Here is a 15,627-nt window from a genome sequence, read left to right as displayed (position 1 = left end):
TTTTCTTGAAGTATCGTTGTCTCTGAATGAATTTCAAAACAAGTTCTTCAGCGATCACTGAACAAACTCAGTGTATGATCGTTGGAACTGAAATTACAGATACAGAAATACATCGAAAGGAAAAAGGGATTATCATCAAATCACTGAGAGAGAGGATCAACACTATTAATATAGATAATTTGTTTTAAGGATCAAATCTAAAATGTGAACATATCACACTGACCACCATTGTAATTTAGGGGGCTTTTACCAAATGCTTACTTGGGTAAGCGTTTATTAAGTCAAATTCCTTTACTGGATTAATATGGCAATGACCAAGAATCTTACCTGGTAAGAGCGAATACACGAACCGAGAGTCTTATCCGGTAAGTGATGGTGACGACTCTTATTATGATTAGTGTTTACAGGATAAATTATTACATACGATGTCGTTTTGATAAATTAAAATCTTACCCAATAAATATACAATAGAGTTGAAATTTACCGTTAAGGTAAATAAACGGCCCCTTTGTTTTTGGTATAGTTTGATAATTTCGCAAAATTATATGGACAGGGACCATTCGCATCAAGGAACGTGGCTAACACGCGCGTCTCTAAACCACCCGCCGGGCCGCCGCTTGTTTTTCCCGCCCAATTCTCCAAAACCCTCACCTCAAAATTCGTGTTCTAGCGTCTATCGACGTCTTTACAAAGCCCTAATTCGGTTCTCATTTGTGTAACTTGTATTATTATCCTTGTTTATTCACGAAGAATCGACCATGGATGGAGATTTACAGGAATACAACAAGCTTCCTGAGCTCAAATTAGGTAAACACAACTTATCTCCGTTTCTGTCTACGCATACAAGGAAAATGATATGGATTATATAATGATATGGTTGACTACCTTAAGAACTGGATTGAAATTTTATTGTCTCTTGCGTGTGCTTGGATTCTTGTAGATGCTAAACAAGCTCAAGGGTTTCTCACGTTCTTCAAGAAATTACCTAATGTGAGTCTTTTTCATTCGCATTACCTCATATTTCTTGAAATTGTTGTATACAGTTGATGTAAGTTGAGGAATTTTGTCTAAGACCTAATTTTGTTGTGCAGGACACGAAGGCCGTTCGGTTTTTTGATCGACGGGTCAGCCCTCTCTCTCATACTTAAGTGGTTTACACACACGTCTTGATTTGCTTACTAAAAATTTAAATACTTATTTGGTCATCATTTCAATTGTTACTTATGCACAAATGGGGAAACAGTTTGCATTGGTCATGTTTATTGTGTTAGCATAACAAAAGGTAATTACTAGGCCATCTCCATGGCAGGACAAAGTGTGCATTTATGAGATGATCATGCTAGAGCTCAAGATGGAGGGGTGTAATTTCCTGCCAGTTAAACAACACTTTCGTCATAGGAGGTTAAGCATCAAATGCCATTGTATTTTGCATGGCTAAATGATTAAAAACTTAGAATATCGTTAAGTCGTGAATGTAAACCTAGAAGAAAAAGATATAACTAATGTGTGAGAGATGAATATGATGATATATTGGAGGGAAAGGTAGAAATAGACCATTGTCATTAGTAGAAGAGGTTTACATTAAGCCCCTGACGACTGTTTCATTTTTACATCTCATTTTTATTTGTTCATTACCGGTGTTGCTCGTTTTTGTACACATTAAGTTCTATATTATGTTTCCTTTAGCAAGTACTATGTACTGGAATCAATGTTGCAGTACCTGCTTATGGTTTTTCCTTGGTCTACTTTTTTTTCCATTAAGTGGTCTTATTTCTTTAAGTGGGTTGCGGCCTTAGAATTTACAATGCTTCTCAGTTCTAAACCAACACCTCTTTTGTCAAAAACTACTGGGGTATCTCATGAATTCTTATCTGTTCTGTTTATGTGTAAATCCAGGCTGTTGCACAAGCAATCATTCCCTTCTTGGTTCTCATTTTCCATTCTCTTTCTTGGCCGTCTCTATGTTCAACCATATTTTGATCTATTTTGTTGCATTTGATTAAAATAGGGTTAGTACAGAAAACTAACGGTAATGGATTGGGCAAACAGTGACAAAGCTCTTAAGGGACGAGTGACTCTTAATTTAGCCTCATTGGTAGTTTGATCATTCGTATTTCATAAGATATAAAGTTGGCCCATCCCAAAGTTCTAAGTTCCTAAGCCTCATTGGGTAACACTTAGATTTTCTATTTTTTGTTTATGGTTTTTTTGTAATGCAAGTAGATTTGTTATATCTTTTTGCCAACTAAATCAAAATGTGTATGTCAGGATTGTTTATTTTCAAAAAGATAAGATGGAAATTTAAAATAAACACATTATACTAGGTTTGAAATCTCAATTTAATTAGTCTAATAGTCAATATGTTTTTTTAGTAAACCTTTTCTGTGAACCATGAAAACATTAAAATCAAGCTTACAACTTAAAGTGTGGTTTATGAAATTTTGTAAATTTATTTTTGATATTTTGAAAAATAAACATTTACCAAACAATGTTTTCAGTCCAGTTTTCATTTTTTTTTCAAAATCTAAATGTGTAAAATCAGGCCTTTAGTATCCTTGCTAGTAGTTTTTATATTTCATATATTGCAAAATTGGTCTGATGGAAAATAATTTGGGAAATAAGAAACTTGTACATATAAATTAAGGAGTTCTAGAAAGCATAGACGAAGTAAATTGAAGGTGGATATTCTTCACTAAAATGGAAATTTTATATTTAGACCACCATGTTCTTCAATTGTAAAACTTATTTCTTTTTTTCCTTTTTGTATGTTTGACATGGCCGATCAATATCTGAGCTCAGTTGTGGAAAATAAATATAGAAGTATGGTGATTGGATCATTTTTATTCAACTATAGGAAACTTTGAACATCCCCATTGCAATTTCAAGTATATTTCATAGTTTAATCTTAACTTCGTATTCTTTATTAGCTCTACTTTTTTCCCTATAATTCATCATATGATTAGCCTGTTAGTATAGAAGTGAACTATTACCATCACTTAACTCACAATTATGTTTTACTAAATAAATATAAATTTATGTTTAGCCCATTCTGTTTTATTTTTTCTACCTTTGTCACTATTGGCAAGGTGATGGAATGGTCAATTGTTGTTCCCAACTTGTTCATGAGCTCATTAGAAATACACACTCGTTATCAAATTAATGAACAAGTACAATGAATAAAGAAAAAAACAATATGAACATCAATGTTCATGTTGATAGAACGCTTATGAAAAGGTATTCAGATAAGCTGGAACTTGTCAAGGTTTATTTTCTACTCCATAAATGGATGGTGGATAATGATGAAAGTGGTAGTAAAAATGAGTTTCTTAAAGTGGTGGACAAAAATCAGATCATATTTATCATTGATTTTGTGTTAACAGATGGCATCCATTTTTTATAAAACTAAATTCCAATTTATAGATGTTGTGCTTACTTCCACTTGGCTGCTGGACCATGCCCATTTTAGAAATTTCAATGAAGATTTAAAAAGAAACAGATCCGATGAATTATTGAAGAAATGGAAACTTACAAATTATCATATATACATGATACCTGGTACAAGTACAGATTAGAAATGAAAAGGAATTACTGCTTGGAAAAGAAATGGATACAGAAAAATATGTTGAAGGGAATATGCATACTGTTGCACTCCAGCCAAAACCTTCTCAAATGATTCGTTTAATTTTTGCAACTTATACGATGATGTAAAACTCATCTTTAAATGTTACTTCGTAATATCTTATGCTTTCAAATTAACTTGCTTCTTTTATCCAGTTAATTGTCGTCTTTTAACAGTTCTTTTCAATCTTTTGGTGGGGGTTGAATCTTACCAGGATTATTTCACCGCTCATGGTGAGAATGCTTCTTTTATTGCAAAAACATATTACCACACAACAACAGCCTTAAGACAAATCGGTAGTGGATCTGATGCTGTGTCTAGTGTAAGTGTAAGCAAAAATATGTTTGAGACAATTGTCCGTGATCTACTCTTAGAGAGAACTGATCATAGTCTTGAGCTATATGAGGGCAGTGGCTCAAACTGGAGATTAATGAAAAGGGGAACTCCTGGTAATCTCGGCAGCTTCGAAGATGTTCTGTTTGCGAACAATGATATGCAGGACTCTCCGGTGATTGTTGCTCTAGTTCCAAACTTCCGTGAAACTGGGTGCACTGTTGGTTTGGGTTATGTTGATCTCGCTAAGAGGGTGCTTGGAATGGCTGAATTTCTTGATGATAGCCACTTTACAAGCGCTGAATCTGCTCTAGTTGCTCTCGGCTGCAAAGAATGTCTTTTGCCTACCGAACTTACCAAATCAAGTGAGTGTAAAGCCCTGTACGATGCAATTTCAAGATGTGGTGCAATGGTAACTGAAAGAAAGAAAGCCGAGTTCAAAGGAAGAGATTTGGCACAGGATCTTGGTAGGCTTGTCAAAGGTTCTAGTGAACCAGTTCGTGATCTAGCTTCAGCATTTGAATTTGCACCTGGGGCTTTAGGCGTGTTACTGTCCTATGCTGAGTTACTTGCTGATGAAAATAATTATGGGAATTATACTATCAGCCAGTACAATCTTAATAGCTACATGAGATTAGACTCTGCTGCTATAAGGGCACTGAATGTCATGGAGAGTAAAACGGATGCCAACAAAAATTTTAGCCTGTTTGGTCTCATGAATAGAACTTGTACTGCAGGCATGGGCAGAAGGCTACTACACATGTGGTTAAAGCAACCTTTGTTGGATGTGACAGAGATAAATGTACGATTAGACTTGGTGCAAACTTTTGTGGAGGATCCTGCTTTCCGTCAGGACCTGAGGCAGCACTTGAAAAGGATATCTGATATTGAACGATTGATGCGCAGTATTGAGAAGCGAAGAGCTAGTTTGTTCCACATTGTCAAGCTTTATCAGGTGAATATTTTTTTGCATCTTCGCTTCTTCATTTCCTAGCTACTTTTGATGGTTCATGGGTTGAGTTTTGGATATTCTTATGTCACGTCTCACTGTCTCAGAATATCTTTATTTGGTATGCTTGGGAGTGTCGCTAACTGATTAATTAGACAGGAGATAACAAGTTGAGAAACCTCGAATATGCAGAATTTCTGATGATTTTTGCATAAAGAATAACAAGGGATAGGTTTCTACACATTATACATACAATATTGGCAACAAAAACTGTCTCTTTCTTAATAGGAGGATATTTTGTACAAGACGTTGAAGTTCAGACTGTACAGTACTGGGATAATGTGATAATTAGATGCCAATTAGTGTGTAACATTGTAGCTATTTAATCTTTTTGTTGGGTGAATAACGAGTATACCTGCAACTGTTTTCTTTTGTGCAGTCAAGCATCAGACTTCCATTCATTAAAAGTGCAATGGAACGGTACGATGGTCAATTTGCATCTTTAGTTAAGGGAAGATATACAGATCATCTAAATTATTGGACTAATGATGATCACCTGAATAAGTTTATTGGTCTTGTGGAAGTTGCTGTTGATCTTGATCAACTTGAGAATGGAGAATACATGATTTCACCTGGATATGACTCCCAGTTGTCAACCCTGAAAAATGAGCAAGAGTCAGTAGAACAACAAATACACGATTTGCATGAACAAACTGCTAAAGATCTTGATCTGCCTCTTGACAAGGGTTTAAAGCTAGATAAGGGTACGCAATTTGGACATGTTTTTAGAATCACAAAGAAGGAAGAACCAAAAGTAAGGCAGAAGCTCAATACCCTTTTTATTGTTCTTGAAACTCGGAAGGATGGTGTAAAATTTACAAATACTAAGCTGAAGAAATTAGGAGACCAATACCAGAAGATACTGGAGGAATATAAGAACTGTCAGAAGGAGCTGGTAGCCCGAGTTGTTGAAACCGCAGCTACCTTCTCTGAGGTATATACGCTTTACGGTATCATTTTGCTTCTATAATGCCCTACAGATGGTCATAGACGAGTCTTCTATACAGGTGTTCGAGGGCTTGGCTATGTTGCTCTCAGAGCTCGATGTCTTGCTTAGTTTTGCTGATCTGGCTGCTAGCAGCCCTACCCCTTATGCAAGACCAGAAATCACAAAATCGGTAATAAATTTGTGGGTTCCTCTTTGTTTTGTTATGTGGTTCATAATTCTTCTTCTTTTAAAGATATTTCTTAGTTACCGGAGGTTGCCATTGACAGGATACAGGAGATATTATATTAGAAGGCAGTAGACACCCTTGTGTGGAAGCTCAAGACTGGGTGAATTTTATACCAAATGACTGCAAACTTGTAAGATATCTTTCAATGTAGGATTCCTTGGGTTATTGAAAAAGAGTGGCACTAACATTGCATTCATCATATGATCTTTCTCACAAACTACTAGGTTAGGGGAAAGAGCTGGTTTCAAATTATCACAGGGCCTAACATGGGTGGAAAATCCACATTTATACGTCAGGTACAAAGCTATCAATTTTCAAATAGTGGTTTTTGCTCCTTCAAATTAAATATATAAAATGCGTTGATTCTATTCAATCTATATTGTTTGGTTGAATGCATGCTTCGCGTCTTCTTGCAATTATTAGTGGAGATGTGAACTCATGTAGCAACTGCTACTGCTATTCTTTTACAGTTGGTCATATTGAAGGGCATAAATGTTGCTTCCTTGCCTAGAATGTTATGGACTTCCATATGTAGCTTTAGGTATTCTTTGACTTGTCAATTTGCAATGAATTTTCTATCATTTCTGCAGGTTGGTGTGAACATTCTTATGGCTCAAGTGGGTTCCTTTGTTCCTTGCGATAAAGCTAGCATTTCTATCCGTGACTGTATTTTTGCTCGTGTCGGTGCTGGTGACTGTCAGGTATGGTGTACTCTACTGTCTTCTATTCATACCATAACTCTAAAAAGTTCTTAAGCAATATATTGCTAGATATTGTTGAAAGGTGGAGTTTGTTTACTTGAAAAGAGCTATCTTTAAGATCTCTAGGGTGACTGGCTGAGGCATTAGAGGCTTCTGCATGCTCTTGTAAATAGATGCTATTGTCTTTTGAACAAGCTCTATTGTCCAGTAAGTTTATTTACATAAATGTGGGATCTCTAAAAACTGTTAGAGTGGAGGTAGACAGTTGAACGACTTTCTAGTGCTTAATAATCTAATGGGTTAAGCGAATCAAATCCGTCTTAATATGAAACTTTGGAATAAAAAATCTAGACCCAACTTATAACAACACAGTACCTTTGGCCAATTTATCATGTTCTATTGGAACACTCCGTTTTTATCGTCAGATGGAGCTTTGTTGGTTAGAATAGAAGCATGATAAGTTGCTTTACAAAAGAGTCCTGTATTAACCCATAGAAGACTAAATTAGCAGGGATGTCTCCATGCTGGTGCTAGGAATAAGGTCTCAACAGACTCGATTAAATCCCATGAGACCGATAGATCGTGTAGGGATTCCACTAGTTTGTATGTAGACACCTATGTGGTTCATCTAAATAAGTAACATATAATTGTTATTGGATCATCTATGCATATGAGAATAAGAAGTCGATACTATGCTATTTTGGTTCAGCTACCTCTATAAACGACCACTTTCATTGTTCAAATGATACAATTATATTACCTTCCAGATGAGAAAATTTGATGAATCCCCCATGTTATTTTTTGAAATGCTTGATTGAACTAATAATTGTTAATCAAAGAGGTTGATGATGCTTATCTGTCATTTGTTTAACATAGATGAATCTGAAATAGCATTTATTGTAATACTGATTTTATCATTCACTCGTGGAAAACTAACTTTTTTTTTGTTATGCGTAGTTACGTGGAATATCTACCTTTATGCAAGAAATGCTGGAGACAGCATCAATTTTGAAAGGTGCTACTGATAAGTCGCTGATCATTATTGATGAGTTGGGCCGTGGAACATCGACTTATGATGGATTTGGTCAGTTTAACGATCCAAACTTCATGGTTTTTTATTCTTTTATCTGAAGTTCTTGCATAAAGTCATCTGTGCGACCTTGTTTACTTAACATTTAAAAGTAACCTTGTCATAAACATCACTGCACCATGCAAGAGTGGGTGAAACCAAACCAAATGAACCCACCAAGTCGGGTATGGGGAGGGTAGGATGTACGCGAACCATACCTCCACTCCAAGACCACTGGCTTGTGAAAAGTTTTGAGAAAAATATTTTGTCAGAAAAGCTCCAAAATTTTGACAAAAGAACCATGCAAATGTTTGTTGGTAGCAGGATATTAGTGTGATTGGGTTCTGTAACTGTAGAATGCAGTTCTTGTTTACCAATATACGCATTTGAACAGATACGTCATGTACTAGTACCCAGTATGATCACATCGACCTGTATAAGTGAATGTTAACTGTTGATATATACACCTGAACATTTTTAATTTTAACTGATATCATCTTGGTTAGTTCTAACTTCTATACTAAGATTGATTATTAGGTTAACAATTGCATCGTTAGTTGTGTCGTGATTGCTCAAGGTCTATATTGCAACGATATGTGCGTGTGTAATATTTGATCTTTGGACACTTGGATTTGGCAAGCGTAAGGAGAATTAATGGGGTGCATATATATATTAATATATAAGTTTGTTAGTCTAAAAAACCAAACAGTTGAAGAATAACTTTGAAATTAGCGAACAAATGAGGGGGATAAAGAACTAGAAGTATACAATCAATGACATCATACATAGATACTCACCTAAAACTTCGAAGTGGCGACCCAATTTGCAGAGCAAATGAAGAAGAATGGATGTATTGTTAAGGATTAACCTCGTTGATAGTAAAGGAAATTCATGTTGGTAAAATAAAATCTATACATGTAGATTATAAAGTGTAAAGCAAAATCACAATGAGAAGTTAATACATACATAGCATAGATACAATCAGCTGTTGGGAGTTTAATAATCATTGCTACACACAGACAATCAGCTGCTTTGGGATCCGAGGTGTTCCTCATCAGTCATCATGCTTGCTAAGGCTAGTTCACAAACAAATCAATTATCCTTTTTTTTGGCCCACTCTATGGCGAAAAATACCTTAACTATATCCTAATATATTGCATTTATTGTATAATAGCTAACACATTAACAGAATCCAATGACAAAAAGAGTGAAAGCTGAAGACGACTGAAAGTTACAATTTTAGAACTCGTCAAAATCATAAGAAGTTGATTTCATTGAAGAAGCAATCAATCATTTATCTAGTGTCCATTACATTAACTTTCATGCCATTGTTTTCAGTGATCTTTCTATAAGCATATAGTGTATATTTACCAATGTACAAGGATGAGTTAACGGGATGATATATTGCATTCAATGAAGAGACATTTAACAGTTAAAAGGGCTTTCGTTTTTTAATATATTTTCGTTCCTCGAAACCATCTAGTATATTATTTACGTAGGATTCTCCCTCAATAATAGATGTCATTGGAAACCAGAAATTTGTGTGTTATATTAGAGCACATGCTATAAAAAGATCTTTTAATCCCTAGCCCTCCTTGAACTCTAAGCTGCCAACAGCTGATCGATTGCAGTGATTTCCTGCATCCTTCCACCACATCCCCATAAGTCATGTTGCAGTCTCTACCCCTAGCAGCTTCTGCAGTTGTCCGTCATCTAGGCAATATGTTTCTCCCACCATTGCTGTCATGCCACTGTGGACCTGTTGCTATCACAAGCCTTATGTATTCTACAGGGTTATTTAGCTAAATGACCTTCTGATAAATAAAAAATTAAATCCATTACCTTCCGACATGTTTTTAGGCATTTTTGTGTGTGGAAGAGGCATTCTTCTGTTAAGCAAACACATTCTTAAAACCTGTAAGGTCTAGGATTTTTTCTGTCGGAAGGTCGTTTGGCTAAGTGATCCATGTTCTGCATGCTTGTATGGATCCCCTCCTTGATCATGGGAGAACCAAATATCTGGAGGACAATAAGTGTGCGTTTGGTACACCAGACAAAACAAACAGGGATCACTGTTCTACGTTTGTGAGGACTTTTTATGTGGAACAGAGTGGAATAGGCGTGTTCCAAGCCCACCCCATGGAACAAGGTGAAACAGACCTATATTTTACCAATATAATCTCAAAATAAAATCTAATTCTCTTATAGAACATCAAATAAGCCTCCCTCATTACATTATATTCATTATTTAAATTATTTATTATATTTTTATGCTCTTTAAGTTTTCACTTTACTGTCCTCAAAATATTATTTTTATATAGTTTCTATATTTTGGTTAGTTTATGTAATTTATTAAATATAATAATAAAAAATAATATAGAAAAGGTATAAAATAAAAATTGGGAAACTACATAACTTTTTATTTTGGTTTCGTTTTAATCGTCTTGACGAAAACTTTCTAATGATATATTTTGTTATAAAAATATTTATTTTATTATAATTTAATAAATTACATAAATTTAATCAAAATATATAAAAGATATAAACAACTAATTGGGGGTAAATTGGTCATTTTATCTGTTCTATCTTGTCCAGTTCTGTCTTATCAAACGCGTAACAACTCTCCTGTCCTGTCTATCTGGATACAAACGCACGCTAATGGTACAACACATTTAAGTTTCTGATTTATTCGTTGATTCTTACGATCACTTATTCTGATTTGTGGAGCAGGTTTAGCTTGGGCCATTTGTGAGCACTTGGTTGAAGTGATTAAAGCACCTACTTTGTTTGCTACTCACTTTCATGAGTTGACTGCATTAGCTCATGAAAATGCTGGTAAGCCTTCCGGTGTAGCTAATTATCACGTCAGCGCACACATCGACTCATCAAGCCAGAAGCTAACAATGCTTTACAAGGTTAGTTGATTCTTTTAAGAATGCTATACAAGAAAAAAAAAGGTTTTCAAAATGCACAAACTTAAATCCTGATTGATTTCTATAGAGAACTGTGGGAACCCACTGATTATGGCTGATTTTGTTTTCATTTTTTGTGATACTGATTACAAGGTTGAACCTGGGGCTTGTGATCAAAGTTTTGGCATCCATGTAGCAGAGTTTGCTAACTTTCCCGAAAGTGTCGTCTCTCTTGCTAGAGAAAAAGCTGCTGAGTTGGAGGATTTCTCGCCTCTTTCAATTGTATCAAATGAGCCTGAGGAAGAGGTACGGGTTCTATATTTATTCTATAAGGGTCTGTTTGTTAGCAGCTTAATGAGCTTAATGGGACTCACAGCTTATTCGATCAGCTATACAGACTTTTTTGTAGTGGCTTAATGATATAGAATGTGGCTTATTCAGTAAGCTTCTAGGGGAGAGCTTTATGCAGAAAGCCAAGTCTTCTCCAGACCTATCCCTCCCAATTAAAAAAGGTGCTCCTTCCATCTATGAAAAACCCTCCCAAACAAAAACCTTCCCAATCTCTATAGACAGATTAATCCACACAGACAGGACTTAATGAAAAACCAACAAAGCAGCCCCTAAGTACTCCTCCGCCTTAAAATAAGAGTCCACATTTCTATCTTTTATTTGTCCCAAATTAAGTGTCCACCTTTTCCAATTCCATGCTTAATTATGAGATGGAGAAATCCATTACTCTCTTTATTATCAAAGGTACAATTGTCATTTAGTTAGTAAAAAGTATAATAAATTACACAATTCTAGAGCTTTGTGCATTGTGGACATTTATTTTGGATGGACAGATTATATAATTTTTCGTTTCACCTTTTACTGTCGTGTTACTTTGCACAAGACATGACATTGCTCCACCTGAAAATATCCATAATTTACTTCATTCTCGATTCTCATCACATCAGGTGAATGGGAACTCACTCACATTTTTTTTTCTTTCACATCATTATAGCACAAAAAAAATATTTACATGATATAAAACAAAAAGAACTTATATAAAACAAAAAGAACTTAGGCTGTGTGATTGATTTTCTGTTAAGTCTTGTACGGATAAAGCTGTTTGTGTTGATCTTTCTGTATAGATTTGGAAGGTTTTTGTTCGGGAGGGTTTTTTCATAAGATGGAAGGAGCGTATTTTTTAATTGGGATGGATAGACTTGAAAAAAAACTTGGCTTTCTGCATTAAGCTTCCCCCTAGAATCTTATTGAATATGCCACTTTCTACATCATTAAGCCTCTAACAAACAGTCATGTATAGTTGACTGAATAAGCAGCGAGGCTCATTAAGCTGCTAACGAGCAGGCCCTTAAATTCATCACCTAATCCTGATTATGATGTTTCTACAGGTGGGTTGTAAGCGAAAGAAACCATCCGAACCAGATGATATGGCGTTAGGTGCTCCTCGGGCTCGCCAGTTTTTAAAAGACTTCTCTGAGTTGCCACTTGACAAAATGGACTTAAAGCAGGCTTTGCAAGAAGTGAAAAGGTTAAAGAATGAGTTGCAGGATGATGCCAGCAACTGTAAATGGCTCCAGCAGTTTCTTTAGGTGCCATATAAACTGGAGGTATGGTTTTCCTCCACATTTTTGTAATTACCACTTTTGCCCCCGATCTCCCATGGACCCATAGTGTCGTTCTACATGGGGACCTTATGTTTATTTGGGCGTTTTTGGTCAAATGGGTTTTGTTTGGAATAGTTTTGATAGGGAGATGGGGTGTTTGGTAATTAGTAGTTTTGGAAGGACCACTTATGTGGATTTCCAGTGACAGGCAACTCGTATATATATATATATATATATATATATATATATATAATATAAATTGTTTATGGCCTTGCACTGAATACAATTGATTGTGAGAAGTAGAAAGAGTTATGAACTTTTATTCATATATGAATATATATCATTACATGCTACAGTGGCTTGTACTTGGTTATGTCTTCTACAGGTTAAAATAGCATATAAACCTAACCGTTACAACCCAATCTCAACCATTCATCTAGTTTGACGATTCTTCTCCTACATGTGTATATGTATAGTATATATGTTTTTAATTTAAATGTTAAACAAAATTGATTAATTAATAAAAAGTAAAGTTTAAATGAAAATATATATGGAATAATGGGAGTAAAATACATTTAATGAAAACAATAAACGGCTAGTATAATAAAAACTACTATTTTTTTTTCTTGAATCCTATTAAACTTTTCAAATGGTAATGTTTTGATAAACTGAAGACTTTTCTTATGATGTGATTTTGCTGTGATAATGATGTGATAATAATGTTGTCATAAATTGAAAACCAATAATGATCACCCCCACACCTTACAAAATAACGTGTTGTAACGCGTCATAACGCGTTACAATAGAGTCAAGCCTTAGAATGGAGCTGCAGGGGTTAACGCCCACACCTTACAAAATAACGTGTTGTAACGCGTCCCCCCTCCTCCCCAAAGATGGAAAGGAAAATGCGACTTTCCAAGGGGGGACAACAAAGTCATTATAGCCAGGGATTTACTTGCTGCTTTGGATTCACCATTCCATGATTCGGGACATGGGAAGTGTTGCCTCTGGAAAATTTCATCCAAGGGTTTGATCAATCGGGAAACATCGTCGGCGAGACAGCGGGGTTGGCACCACTTGCTCATTTGGCCGTTTATAAAGTAGGTGATAAATTTGGTTGTAAAGGAGCATCAATCCAATTGGGCATTGCTTGCTGCTATCAAGGATGTGGTGGATGTGATTGCATTCGCATTTGGTTATCCAACAAGTTTAGCATTTCATTCTAATGTTGTATGGGGCGGGGCCATCAAGATCAACAATTACAAATGAGCCGTTCTTCGGAGATAAACATTCGGGTTTCTTGACGTAGCTTTCATCGGATATCCTTCTTGGACTTGGTTGTATGCATCGAGACCTATGGAAACTTGAATATAGAGTCCGAGTGTCCTACAATAGAGGCCTAGGAGACGGTATACACTCGTAGAAAATTCAAGCAATATATACATATCTGTGTGTGTGTGTGTAAATCTCTACTTTCAAGTGCAGGAGATTGGCTGTTTGTTTTGGCTTAACGAGTTTTAATCCATACAGACAGCTTAATAAGAAATACTCAGACCGAGCTTGCAACTCTCAAGGAAGATCTCAGGTGTTCTTTACTAGTGTCCAAATACAATGGTATCATTAACAGTTAGTGAAGTGTTTCCACTTTTACCTGTCCCATGGTCATCATGGGGCGTCGAGGAGGTAAATTGTGTCATACTGGCTGATGGATGGTAACATTTGTCCTTTTGTAACTGATATATGGTGGGAAGAATAAGGAAATGGAACCTTAAACCATAGTTCAACCCGTAAGATATTGGGTTTGATTCATAGAGGTTATCAGTTCAAGTTTAATTAGTGGAGAATTTGACTGATTAGGATCTTATGAGATTATTCGAGATGCACACAAGCTGACTCAAACACCTGGGGTTTAAGAAAAGACAATGATTTAGAGGCCATGGTATGGATGAATCTCAGTGTCAAATAATACGAAAATAATTGGTAATTGGCGTGACTAACTTTTTCCTATTGTTCTGCAAACAAGGGTTTGACGCTACCATCTGGAGCGTCCATATCATATCAACCCCACAACCATCATATGAGAAATAAATCTCGTCCCAAAGACAAATGTGTGGTGTTTGGAGTCGAATCTCGTACCTCACACTTATTTTGCAAGGATTTGACGTCATTACCTGTTAGTTTTTGCTTATGATGGGTCAACGATTAAACATACTCACTAAACAAATAGGATATAGATTGTATAGTAAGAACCTACGTCTTGGTGATTAATTGTTGAACCATCTATAACCATGATCCCACATAACCGGAAATTCAGATGCTAATACAACAAAATGTCTAAAACGACCCAAGTTGTCGACATAGCGAGGATGAGTGACAAACAAGCTGGTTGATAAATTGATGGCAAAGACAAATGAAATGAACTAAAAAGTTGTCCTTTGAAACAAGAGAGGGTCGATTACGGGATTGGGACCCAGACTGGGATCGGTATATGTAAGACTGAGTTTTCAAAAGAAAAAAATATATTAAGTTTTTAATTAATTACTAGAAGCATACTCACGCAATGCAGCGAGATACATCGTGATTTTAATATTTCATTTTATTCTTTATCTCAGTCAATGTTATAATATGGCTTTATATGATTTTGAGAAAGCGATGATGTTTTTATTTTTGAATAAAATATATGTTTGAAGATATATAAAAATTTGACAAAAATATATCGATATTAGTATCAAATTAACTATTTGAAATTTCTCATTTTTTTGTGTAATTTTTTAATTCAATTTTTTATAAAGATAATAATTATTTATTTTGTTGGAACTCGATAACTATTCTAATTATATTTTAGATTTTTTATATTTTAAAATGAGATGTTCATCCTCTATTTGATTATGTTTATCCGCAATTATTTATACGAATTCAAACATCGAGCTTTAATAAGTTGTACTTATGCATAATTACTTGTAATCTTGAATTTTAAGTAATATGCATGAATATACAGTACTTTATGCATAACAAAAATATATCGATATTCGTATCAAATTAACTATTTAAAATTACTCATTTTTGGTGTAATTTTTAATTCAATTTTTTTATTATAATTTAATTTAGGTACAATAACGAAGTAATTTATATTTGGTTCAATAATATAATTTTCTTATAAGGATAATAATTAATTATTTTGTTAGAAGTCGATAAT

At 35.1% G+C, this 15,627-nt stretch overlaps 1 protein-coding gene across 1 annotated transcript; it reads left to right on the top strand.

The window, feature by feature from the left end:
- Positions 1-551: 551 nt before the first annotated feature.
- LOC112513365 (DNA mismatch repair protein MSH2) lies at positions 552-12,627 on the top strand. The gene is made up of 13 exons (XM_025119601.1): positions 552-807; positions 941-990; positions 1,092-1,124; positions 3,834-4,907; positions 5,341-5,895; positions 5,969-6,079; positions 6,177-6,266; positions 6,361-6,432; positions 6,727-6,837; positions 7,795-7,921; positions 10,637-10,821; positions 10,972-11,124; positions 12,216-12,627. Exons 1-13 carry the CDS (start codon positions 759-761, stop codon positions 12,414-12,416), a joined length of 2,811 nt encoding a protein of 936 aa, XP_024975369.1. The 5' UTR covers positions 552-758; the 3' UTR covers positions 12,417-12,627.
- Positions 12,628-15,627: the final 3,000 nt, after the last annotated feature.

The sequence above is a fragment of the Cynara cardunculus genome (assembly GCF_001531365.2).
Source record: "Cynara cardunculus var. scolymus isolate 2C chromosome LG 5, CcrdV1, whole genome shotgun sequence".
Classification (NCBI taxonomy): Eukaryota; Viridiplantae; Streptophyta; class Magnoliopsida; order Asterales; family Asteraceae; genus Cynara; species Cynara cardunculus.
Note: the sequence above shows the minus strand (reverse complement) of the source record. Positions and strands in the feature narration are given on the sequence as shown.